This window comes from Mya arenaria, chromosome 4, assembly GCF_026914265.1.
Source record: "Mya arenaria isolate MELC-2E11 chromosome 4, ASM2691426v1".
In the NCBI taxonomy this organism is placed as follows: domain Eukaryota; kingdom Metazoa; phylum Mollusca; class Bivalvia; order Myida; family Myidae; genus Mya; species Mya arenaria.
This window is the reverse complement of record NC_069125.1, coordinates 73935808-73947998: the sequence shown is the minus strand read 5'-3', so window position 1 is coordinate 73947998 and position 12191 is coordinate 73935808. Positions and strand designations below refer to the sequence as shown.

Here is a 12191-nt window from a genome sequence, read left to right as displayed (position 1 = left end):
TTAAAAGTTAAAAAAAGTTGGTCAAAAGGTCAAAGTCAAGGGCATCCTAGGACAACATTGATCAATTTGAACAAACATTCACAATCAATTGTGCTGAGATGGATGCACGAACACACAAAAAGATTTTCAAACCTTTCCAGATTTATGTTTACCAAACCTGTGAACCCTGGGTGTGGCCAGTAATGACACCAGGTGCATAACTTAAACATTCACAACCAATTTTGTTAAGATGAATGCGCAAACTACAGAACTTAAAGCTAAAAAATGGCCTTTGGGCTTTCAACAAGAACAAGGCAGAGTAATTCACAAAATCAACTGCAGAAGCAAAAAGCAAATTGTCTCTCAAAATCCTAGACTTGCAAATTGTCTCCCTTAACTCTAGACTTGAATTTACATGTACATGTAAACTTGGCTAAATATAGAATTCGCTCATGCAGACCTGGCTAAAAATAGAAAGCATTTCTTTAAAACTTTCATGGCCCATAATCTAGGCATTCATGGGCGGATCTGGCTGGTTTTCGAAAGGAACCCAGCTCTAATGGATATCTAGATACAGTCCAAGTTTCATCGAGATACAATCAAAACTGAAGACTGTTTCCTGTTCACAAGCAATTGTTTACAGACGCACGAACGCACGGATGCACATACTACGTACACATTACCATCGCATAAGCTCTTCTGGCCTTTGGCCAGTAGAGCTAAAAAACAATGATGTCAATACTCCTTGCATGTTATACGATATGAACTTCATGTGTTATCTATACAAAGGACTAGGCGAATGTAAATATTGATCTATATGCCACTTTAGGAATGTACTTGTGAACTGGTGTTGATCATCTTTATACGCCACCTTCGAAATGTACTTGTGTTGTTGGTATTGCAGACCATGTCCATTGCATCCGTCCAATGGTATTTAAGGATGGAATAAAAGGGCAAAAATGGGTTTCTTCCTAAATGTTGAATTTAACCTTGAATCCGGACTAGAAAATTTGTCATATTGCACCTACATGTAAATAAGCATAACGGGAATAAAAAAAACATTTTCAGGATTAATTGGATCGTGAACAGAATGCATTTGGAAGGTGTATATCATCATACATGTACCTGACAACAATTTTTGTTTTAAGTTCCTGAATATTTTATCAGAATCCTTTCCCAACAGCATATTTTGGCTTGTCATAACTTGGGTGGATAATTTAGACAAAATGAAAATGGTAAAGTTTATTCAAATCATCTTAACGTAACAAATAAATATAAGAAGCAATTTGTCACACAGAAAAAACATTCAACATTCATTATTCCAACTCAAAAATGGGTAAATACAACTCACATTATATTGATTTTCTCGCTATGATAAATTGTAAAATAGATTGTAAATCAAATACATGTAAGCAGCCATTACAATCTGATTCAAATCCTATCCTTATAATACTAGGATCTGAAGGTGAGACATTGAAGGTCACCTTCACACAAGGTTTCTGTCAGTCAATCAGAGGCCTTATTCCACTCTGTTGAAAGTGGGCGAGACATTTAAATTCACCAATTTTTAGCTGGATTCCAAAATTGTTCCAGATATAATATGTAATATGTTTAACTCTTATGCAAACATTTTGATTCTATTAAGTGTAATAATCATAATGTCATAAAAAGAGTCTCACTAAATCCTTGATATCTCAATATTCTTTTAAAAAGTGTTGTGTGGATGCTAAATGTCTTCCTTTTTGATAGATATTTCTTTGTTATCATAATGCATGCTATACTTTACAGTGCTAAAAATATTTTTTTCAAAACATATCAATATGTGATCTTCGTGTAAGCAAGATCGAGTCCTTGAGTCAGATAAGCAGCCAAAGCAAATTGCAGTTATATATAACAAGAGTGCTGCAGAGCAAACTCTCGTCTGTTTTTTCGGTCAAAGGGGTTTAACTCAGCAACCATCAAAGCCAGAGATAGGATCCTTGCTAAAAAAATCCAATTTTCTCTCAATATGTGTACCAAGTTTCATATAAATATCTTCAACGTTTTTTTAAGTTTTGGCCAAAATTTAGGTTTTTGAATGACACTGTCCACAGACACTATGACAATACCTCTAGAGACATTTTCTTTATAACACAAATGAGCTTATAAATCAAGGGCAATTATATGACAATATAATCATGTGGAGTTTGTTTGCTTATCATGATGCTGGTTAATGTCAACAAGGTAACACATGTAGATGTAGATCTTTGACAGATCTAGGACAAGGTAACCCTACACACTTGGTCTATCCTAAAGCCAAGCCTTCATCAGACGCCAGCCTGTAGCAGGAAGTTGTTGACGGTGGAGATGAAGAGGTGTGGTTTGTCAGAGTGCACCCAGTGACCCGCCCCCTCAATATACTTTACCTCTGCTAGGGGAAACAACTCCTTGATACGAGGGACGTTCTCCTCACTGGAAACAAATGGGAAGTGCAACTGTTTAAAAATATTGCCAATTCATTAGAAAATGGTCTCGACAATAAAATTGTTTATCACATCCATTGGCAGTCTGTGAAACACATAAATGTGTTTTTGATCCTCTTTAAAAGATTAAATCATATGCAATATATGAAATAAGTAAAAACTTACGTGAGGTAATTAGAATTTGAGCCACCAATAAACAGCGTGCCACCATAATACTGCTCTTCTTCAAACTTTGGGAATGAGGCAATGTCATGGAAGTTGTTGATTATGGAGTCAAGGTTGCACTTCCAGCCAAACTTGTTATCCCGGATCACAAGGTTGGAGGCCAGGAAGTGACGCATGGCTTCATCCTGAAAAACAATAGATAATATTAAGGTAGATGATAGCAAAGTTTTCCAAAGACTCTTGACTGTGACCTTGACTTACTGACCTCAAGAACAATACGGGTCATCACGTCACTCATCTACTGATCAAGGGCAAATTGCCGGTCCAAAGTCAAACTGTTCTCCAGTTCTCAATATATTGTGCCGACCAGAATCTCCTAAGACTGTAAATTGTGACCTTAGACCAACTGATCTTATACACAAAAGGGGTCATCTACTGGTCAAGAATAACCTTCGTCTGAATTTTCATGGTTTTATGTCAAATCGTCCTTTAATTATTGTTGTGGATGTTCTCTTAAGTTTGACTTTTAACCTACTGACATCAAAAAACAATAGGGGTCAACTACTGGTCAAGGGCAACCTACTGCTGATGTGTTATTGTCCTATTTCAACTTTTCTTGTGTTATTGTGCAGACAAGACCTTGTCTATTGTTCGACCAAACTACATGCAAACCAACATGCTCCACAAGTCTTCCAATCACCATTTATATTGAGCTGAGAAAATAAACACAGTGTGCCAACATTTCTGAACATTACCTGAATGGTTTTTGCAAGCTCCGTGAACACGTGTCTGCGTACGGTGGAGATGGGTGTGTTCTCTGTGTCGCCGGTATTGGCCAGTGTTAGGAGTGGGATGCGCAGCATCGCCTCAAGGTATGATGGGTGCTTCTCAATGTTCGGGCTCACACTGGGTGCTACATCAACCACAATAAGTCCAGCTACCCGCCCTCCCTGCAAGGGTTAGAATGTAGCTGATGCAGGTAAAGATTAAAACCATCTTACTTATCTTACTTTGACCATCAAAGGCAATTCCAATTTGTTATTAAAGAAATTCCTGTTTAATTCAAGTTAACATACAAGACAGAACGAAGAGTGTAAACTTACATGTGTGAGAGCGGTGACCATGGCAGTCTTGCCCCCCATGCTGTGCCCAAGAAGTACAGCTTGCTCAATGTTCTGTGAGTCGAGGAAACGCACAACGTCCTCGCAGAACAAAGCATAGTTCATGTCTTCCACGTGAACACTGCCGCCATGGTTACGGGCATCAAGTGCCAACACCTGAAACAAGGGTCATAAATCTGGATAAGTTATCTAGCTAATATCCAACTGCCCAGAAACATTCTTATCATGTTGTGATTATAGGCTATGGTCAAGGGCTAAGGACAAGGTCAATTTAGTAGGGTCAAAGATTATAACTTTAGACTGAGCGACCAACTAAAGATAAATGAATGGAAATAAAAATTATTCAACCATACTTTATCACACCAATTAATTGTGTAAAGATTGAATAAGAACTGATAAAGTAGGAGATCAGCTAGATCAGACAACCTTTTGGACATGCATTTGTTAAAGCTGCACTCTCACAGATATACCATTTAACTTTTTTATTTTTTGTTTAGGAAAGTGCAAATTTTGCATAAATATCTGCAAACCAATGATAAAAGATTGCTGACAAAATAACAGATCGCAGATTTTCATATTTCCGTTTGAAAATTAATGTTTTATGGCTTAATCTGTTACTACTGGTTTAAGAAATATGCATATAAAACATCATATTTTTAACTTAAATATAAAAATCTGCGATCTAGTATTTTGTCAGCAGTCTTATATAACTGGTTTCCATGCATTTTCGCAAAAATTGGCTCGTTCCAAGACAAAAAATAAAAAAAGTTGTCAAAACATTCAATCTGTGAGAGTGCAGCTTTAAATAATTATATGAAAGATGTAAAACACTCAAGAAATATGAAGAAAAAATATTAACAGTAGACCTTTCTACCAGTACTGCCAAAGACCTTGGCAAGGCTTTGCCAGTTTTGTTTAGATCCCATAAGGCCGTGCATGAGGATGAGGGGCAGCTGCTGGGCATGGACCGACTCCTGGGGTTGCTTCTCGTACGCATAGTATGACAGGTCAACTGCATGACTGAAAACAACAACAGACATGGTTTTGGTATCATGGATAGCAAATATGACACAGAATTTGAATTTGGTTCAGGACAATTACTTTTTGTATTTACTGCGTTACCACTCTGTTTTGACTGTAATTAAGCATTTTTTTTAATTAATGCCACCAAACTTTTTTATGTATTCAATGTAAACACTTTCAGTTCAGAAAACCGAACAATGTGAAGTTGGGAACCATAAGTGTTTCTATGCAGTTAGGCTGTTCTGTGTATTGACTTATTGATGTTATACAGTTTTCAAATTTGACATTATAATCAGAAAAAAAGACTACTATTAATTAACTGTTTTTTTCATTTGCTTTTCTACTGTATTTAGTGTAACGCATGTATCAGGGCTTCAAGGGTCGGAAGGGTCACAGCAGCTGCTCTAATTATAATTTGACAAAATAACAACATTAAACTCTACCCAGTCCCAACGCAAAGAAAAAACCAGTGCTAGCAGTGCTTTGATTTACTTTTGTTTTCTTTCTCTTTTATAAATCAATAACTGTGATGTTTTTGTTTATAGCCTATTAACATGATGTGCGGTATTTGAAATAATGCTTATATAATAATAATAATATTAATTTATCATAATAATAATTAATAATAATTATAAACATTCTAGATGTCTTGAATCACATTAAAACACCAAATATATATTTAACTACGAGTGAAGCTTGGCAATAGGGGTGCCCATCCCTTCTTATTACTCATTTTTCCGATTAAGAATTATTACTTGAAATATATGATTTAAACTCGTACAAACCATGAAAAAGGCCTTCACAATTACCTGCTGGTGGCTGAGCATAGCTGTCTTCGCACACAGTAGGAGCAGGACTGAAAAAGTCTCCCTTGTAGTAACAGTTTCATTGATTCCACATTGAAGTTCGAAAGAACTGAAAAAAAAGGTAATGAAATGTATACACATTTACATTGACCTAAAGCATGCCAAATATTTATGCTTTACCTGGTACAGCAATGCTCTTTTGTATCAATTGAGCATAAAGAAACAAACATTTGGTTTTGGTTATCGGACCGTACCTCTCCAACAACTCTCAACCACGACATACAACCCACTTAAACACAATGCAGTAGAAAAACCTGACGGATTTAACCACCATGCATATTCTATATTGTATGTATACTTATGAAAATGAAAGGGTTCCCGGGTTTTAGCCCCCCCCCCCCCCCCCAACCCCCTACCCTAACTTCCCACCCCTCTCAAACCACCAACAACTACGGCATACAAGCCACAAACACAATAAAGTATTAAATACGGGCATAACAACCACCGCGCATACTCTATTGTATGTACTTCTGAAAATAAAAGGGGTTCCCGGGTTTTAGCCACCACCATCCCCTCCCCCTACTTTCCCACCCCCAGCAACCAACAACTACGAAGTATTTAATCCGTGCCTACAAAACAACTCGCATACTCTATTATGTATACTTATGAAAATGAAAGGGGTTTTCGGATTTTCCCAGGTTTTCGGTAATTCCACCGACCGGTTATTTTATAACACCCAGTATCCGAACTGATAACATCCGAAAAATGTTGACGTAGTAATAACTTGTTGCATAAGTTATGAGTTCAGAAAAGGCATATTTAGACATACTTATAAATCAAATAATACAAATAAAACATGCTATACTTGTTAAGACGTAGTATTTCATAAAACTATTTATCAATAAACTCATTTTACCTTGTCAGTATAGAGGATAAAAGTAGTAGCAGCAGACAACAATTTGGATTAGTGCAATAGTTAACAGTTGTTTTGTATCATTCGGCCTGTTGACCTGTACTTACGAACGTACAGAACTATACCTATAATAATATTGGTTTACATTCATATGAACTAGGTCTTCGGGGCGGGGGCTGCACGTGTTGCATCTTAAATTCGTCTATGTTAGCGTATATGACAGTATGGTAGGAGAAATACAATTCCATGTACTGTATGTGCATGTATTTATGTATGTGTACCGGCAATTAAGCACCGTCTTCGTAACGAATCTTAAAAGAACTTTAATGTAAAAAAAACACACACAAAAAAAACCCTAAAATTTAGAAATAGTTTTTTTTTTTTTTTTAGTTTAAAGATAATGTTTTCACACATTTTTTTTTAAAAAATAAGCAAGGAAATGGTCATATAATTAAATGCCTGATAAGTGATGAATTTTTTTTTATAATCATATGTATATAATTATGTATTTCAACAACTTTAAGACCGTAATATTCTATCATTTAAGTCAATTTAAACATCGTTCTGTTCATTAGCCCAATCCTAAAACTGTTATTTAGTTTCTGACTCCGAATATATTTATCACTTTGTTTTTGAGATGATGATATTACGATAAAATTGCTTGTTATCTTATCAAAATATTTACGAAACAAACCATTTAAATTCATGTATCTTTCGAACGTTTCATTAAATTAAATAACTGATTGATATTTTATAAATTGGTTGATTGCATATAGGTTATATATAGATTATGCAATCTTTAGAAATTTGCTTACCACTTGATAAGCTCCAAGTTACAGGACATTTAATCAGTTATTACATTGTATGTTACCTCTTAAAGAGTCGCACACATTAGATACAGTATATCGTATATGAATTATAAATTAATGGAAGAAATAAGTTTTGCCTGTCAGACCAATCGCAATTCTTTTTGTCTTCTATGTTTAATAACATTACTTGGGAAGCAACTTATTATATTCAAGTCAAGTCAAGTCAAGTCAATATTTATTTATTGTCGGGTACTATCATCAACAGTTTAACATAAGCTATGAATAGCTTTTGACCGACATTATAAATAAATAGCATAATTTATGTAACTAATATATCACACACATCAGTTCATGCAAATAATAATATTCAGTATGTACTCTTGAAACAAATAAATAATTCTTATAGTAAAATCACATAAACATATTTGGCAGTTGAAAGACATTAGACTATATATAGAATGTAGGTAGATTAGCATAATTTATAGCATAAGTTAATCGAAAATACGAATCACAAGGTAATACGACAATGCATTTAGCATGGGAAATAAAACAAAAGAAGTCACAATTAATTAACATGATTTAAATCAAAGACACATTGAAAGAGACCAGCTGCCTAAGCAGTCTAAGCTCGCGAGGTCCCATCCAACATATCTTTGATTAAGACATTTTACAGCATGTTATATGACAGCATTCTTATATGCAAAATGAGCATTTGCAGTTATCTCCGCTCCATGCCCGGACTAAACTCTTGAAATGATTAAAATTAGTTTCTTCCCTAAAATGTTGTGGAAGGGAGTTCCAGAGTTTAGGGGCACCGGAGCGGAAAGAATTGCACCCATATGTTGTAGTTCTTACAGTTGGGATAGCAGCCATCATCTTATATCTAAAGTTAAAGGAATGTTCTTTTATTACCACTAAGTCATGTAGATACATTGGGCCCTGCTTGTGGATAATGTTATGGGTTTCTAAAAAAGTTGTTACATGTCGGCATTAAGTAATATAAAGAAAATTAAAAAAACCCGTTACACTTTAGATATCGTATACTCTCCCTCTAACTTGTGAAACACAGTGGGTTTCCACAGGGTTTTCACGCCAGTAAAGTTTAGTAATAGAACGATTTTTCCACCAAATATTCCAATGATTCAGGTAATGTTTGGGGTAATTCCAGGCCTAGCGCAATATATACAGAATAAATGTCACTTTATACGCAGTACTCAAGTTAAATTACAAAAGGAAACGAATTTTCAGCAGAATGCCAGGGAAGACTTTGCAAATATTTGTAAAAGGGGATCAAAACGAAACGAGAACTATTCGAATTGACGAGGTAAATGTTCTTTTTTATTATTTCGATCATTTCATATTGCATGTGATTACTTCAAATTAGACAATGTTTTGACACGTGGAGATTCTAAAAATGAGATGAATTTCTTTCATGTATTTATTCTTTAAAACATCTTTTGTCTTTTTACGTGAAATGTTACCGCATGGTCAAGTATTTCTTCTGTAAATAAGACTCCAAAAATCTGACTAGACGCAGCTACTATATTAACGACTCGTGTATACATGAATAGGAAGCCAGTATCGGACAGCTCAAGGGCCTCATCCTGGAGACATTCGGGCTGGACCTAGACGATGATGTCAGGCTGCTCTACACAAGTAAGGGATACTCGGCTGTTGTATGTATATATGCATGTAGAACACATTGGATTATTACGGAGTTTTTATTTTTTATTACGTTTTTTAAATACATGCAGTAAACGTACTCTTAATAGATGATATAGGGTACAGCGCGATATATTCAAACTGTGGTCTGAATGCAACTTTTAACAGTTTATGATAAACTTGTTAAGTAAAAAAAAATACACTACTAGTATATATGTCACATAATATCAGTATTGTATTAGCCAAAGACCTGCGTGTGAAGGACCCGGACGGGAAGACGACCTACCTGAAGGACTACAATATCCACGATGAGGCGAACATCTTCCTGGTGTACCGGTTGCGCGGCGGCTCCGAGCAGACGTCCGTTCCGCCGAAGCTGTATGACGAGGAGGTGCAACTGACGGACAAACCTGATATGTTTACACTCGACGACAGCGAGGACGGACAGAGGGCCGAGATGCCCTGTGGACACGCTATAAGTAGGTATCGCTGAAACTACTCAGCAAGATATATCACTTCTCGCTAAGTGAAGATACATACAGTAACACTGTAACACTATTAAACAGCAAATAATGAAATCCCAGAACAGAATTTGATCGTTTAGTTGCGTGCTTACAGGCCCGGAGTCGCTGACGGCCTTCTGTCGCAGCCTCCTGACAGCCGGTCGATACGAGTTCCGGTGTCCCTACAAAGCGTCCGCGAGCGATCCACATTGTAATGCCGAGTGGGAGTATTTCACCGTGAAGCGCCTGGCCGTCCTCACGCCGGAAGAGCGAAAGGAGTTCGAGACGAAGATGGCCGAAAACTACCTTCGAAAGGCGGTCGGAATACAGGACTGTCCGAAATGCCTGTCCTTCTGTGAGCGCCGGAACAAGGCAGATCAGAGGGTTATATGTCCCGTCTGTACACGGAAAAGTAAGAGAAGCAATCAGTTATGCCTTATCGTTTTAATGTATAATGTATCGAATTAAATAAACACTTAACTGGATAGTATAAAGTAATTATTTATTGCTAAAGACATTACAAGCATAAATGTTCAAAACCGTGTGTACATGTGTACTATATCACCATAAAAAGCCTTGTTTTGAAATTACAGATGGAAAGCGGTACGAGTTCTGCTGGTTTTGTTTGAAGACCTGGTTGACGCAAAATTCGCACGACTGTGGTAATTACGGGTGTAATGGTGAAGACCCTCGCCTCCGCCTGATTAAAAACAGTCCCCGGAAGCAGGTGGTTGGCGTCCAGTGTCCGGCTATCCGAGCCTGTCCGACATGCGGCCTCCTGATCGAGCATAAGTCTGACTGCAAGCAAATGATTTGTCCCTGCGGTCAGCGGTTCTGCTTCATATGTCTGAAGAAAGCGGACGGCCGCGGCCGCTACCAGTGCGGCGCATGGAACTTAAAGTGCGAGGCAGCTCCCGTCCAGACTGAAATGCCCGGAAACTAATCTGACCTGCCTTGATGGCCAAGCCATTCAGCGTTTGGTTGACCTCGCATGCTTGATTGACAGTGAGAACCCTTATATCGATCTCCATGTTGAATTATTATTATGTGACCTCGTGTTATGCATATATATGCTTACATTGTATCTGAAGTTTGATAATTCTATGTTTGTAACCATCTGCTTGTGCTTCTCTTTGGTAAATACAAATGTAAAAAAACGTACATTATTGTATTTTCATCTGATAGAAACAGCACAGATGCTTTATATTAGGGTGAAAATGGAATTATTCACTGACTTGACCTGATCACAGACTCATTGTTTCTGACTGTAATGTGATATTAGATCATTTTGATAACATTAATAGCGAATATAAAAGTTCAACCGAGAACATGTAACATATGAACTGCAACAAATAGCTTCGAACCGCAAGGTAGAATTCATATATATATATATATATGATAAACATTACGACTGTTATGGATACTTGTTTCTCCCCTTCGGAAAAGATGAGAAGAAAATGCTAAACATGATGAAAGTAAGTTATTATTTTTAATTGAAGTGAATTCTACCTTGCGGTTCGAAGCTATTTGTTGCAGTTCATATGTTACATGTTCTCGGTTGAACTTTTATACTCGCTATTAATGTTATCAAAATGATATATATATGGCGCCATATATATATATATGGCGTTTAGAGGCCGTGTACATACAGTAAGTCAGTTATGTCAGCTAAACACGCTAAGAAGACATTATAATACATAGTCAATGTGAATGTGAATTTCCGCGTCTCAAAAGACCTTCTTTTATAGGATCCTTAGATGTTATGGACTACCGCAATTAACAACGCATTTTTTCGCACTTTTCGTACTTTATACATGAACTTATGCAGATAAATGGAATCAGTTATTAATCCCTATTTTCAACTTGTAACTTCTCAGCCTACCTAGCTAATGTCCATATACAGTTTAATGCTGCCTTTAATTTTTGTGTAACTGAACTTTCGTTTTCGATTTAGTATCAATATCTTAAAACTGCACTCTCAGATGGACCGTTTCGACATTTTATTTTATTTTTTGTCTTATAATGAGCCAATTGTCTGAGAACCAGTGATATAAGACTGCTGACAGAGAATCAGATCGCAGCTATTCATATTTTCGTTTGATAATTAATGTTTTATGCCGAAAAAAAATCATTTTTCGTAAAGCGTTAGTCACGCTTTTCAAAACTGCGATCTGATATTTTGTCACCAGTCTTTAATCAATAGGTTCCAGACATTTACGCAAAAAAATGGCTCATTCAAAGACGAAACAAATAAAAAAAGTTGTCAAAATGATCAATCTGTGAGAGTGCATCTTTAAAGGCAATATACATATGCATACAACCTCTAAATTGTATATATGATCCAGTTTTTGCATGTTTATATATGTATATCTGTATTTGTTCAATATGTCACTGAAAAGGGGAAATAAACAATATTAAGAGTGACAAAAGTATTGTCCACTAAACACAAGGGAACTATTTAGTTATGCATAATATGTCTGGTAAAGTACACTAAAAGGCCTAACATAGTTTCACTGACACACATCAGAACGTGTCCTTGGATATAATTAATCGCTGTAGTTTTGTTTGCAGCATGATAACATTAGTCATATCATTCCACGAGTCACATCCGTATACATGTACTATGATTTTTGGAAGAGTGTAATCATTAGCATTTAAATTACTTACACTGATTTAAACTTTCCAATCACACTTTCTGTAGACAATATCAATTAAATCAAAGGTATTTTATCAGCACACAGTTCAGCT

General features: G+C 36.3%; 2 protein-coding genes across 2 annotated transcripts; one reads left to right on the top strand and one right to left on the bottom strand.

Annotated features, from left to right (window-relative positions):
• Positions 1 to 1206: 1206 nt before the first annotated feature.
• On the bottom strand, positions 1207 to 6530 carry LOC128231970 (protein ABHD11-like). Its single transcript, XM_052945277.1, has 7 exons — positions 6473 to 6530; positions 5560 to 5665; positions 4594 to 4747; positions 3710 to 3883; positions 3362 to 3556; positions 2607 to 2791; positions 1207 to 2430 (listed from the first exon to the last, which is right to left on the bottom strand). The coding sequence occupies exons 2-7, from the start codon at positions 5637 to 5639 to the stop codon at positions 2286 to 2288; spliced, it is 933 nt and encodes a 310-aa protein (XP_052801237.1). The 5' UTR covers positions 5640 to 5665; positions 6473 to 6530; the 3' UTR covers positions 1207 to 2285.
• Positions 6531 to 8447: 1917 nt separating this feature from the next.
• Positions 8448 to 10604, top strand: LOC128229837 (uncharacterized). The gene is made up of 5 exons (XM_052941666.1): positions 8448 to 8602; positions 8850 to 8934; positions 9183 to 9419; positions 9559 to 9855; positions 10037 to 10604. Exons 1-5 carry the CDS (start codon positions 8531 to 8533, stop codon positions 10384 to 10386), a joined length of 1041 nt encoding a protein of 346 aa, XP_052797626.1. The 5' UTR covers positions 8448 to 8530; the 3' UTR covers positions 10387 to 10604.
• The last annotated feature ends 1587 nt before the right edge of the window (positions 10605 to 12191 follow it).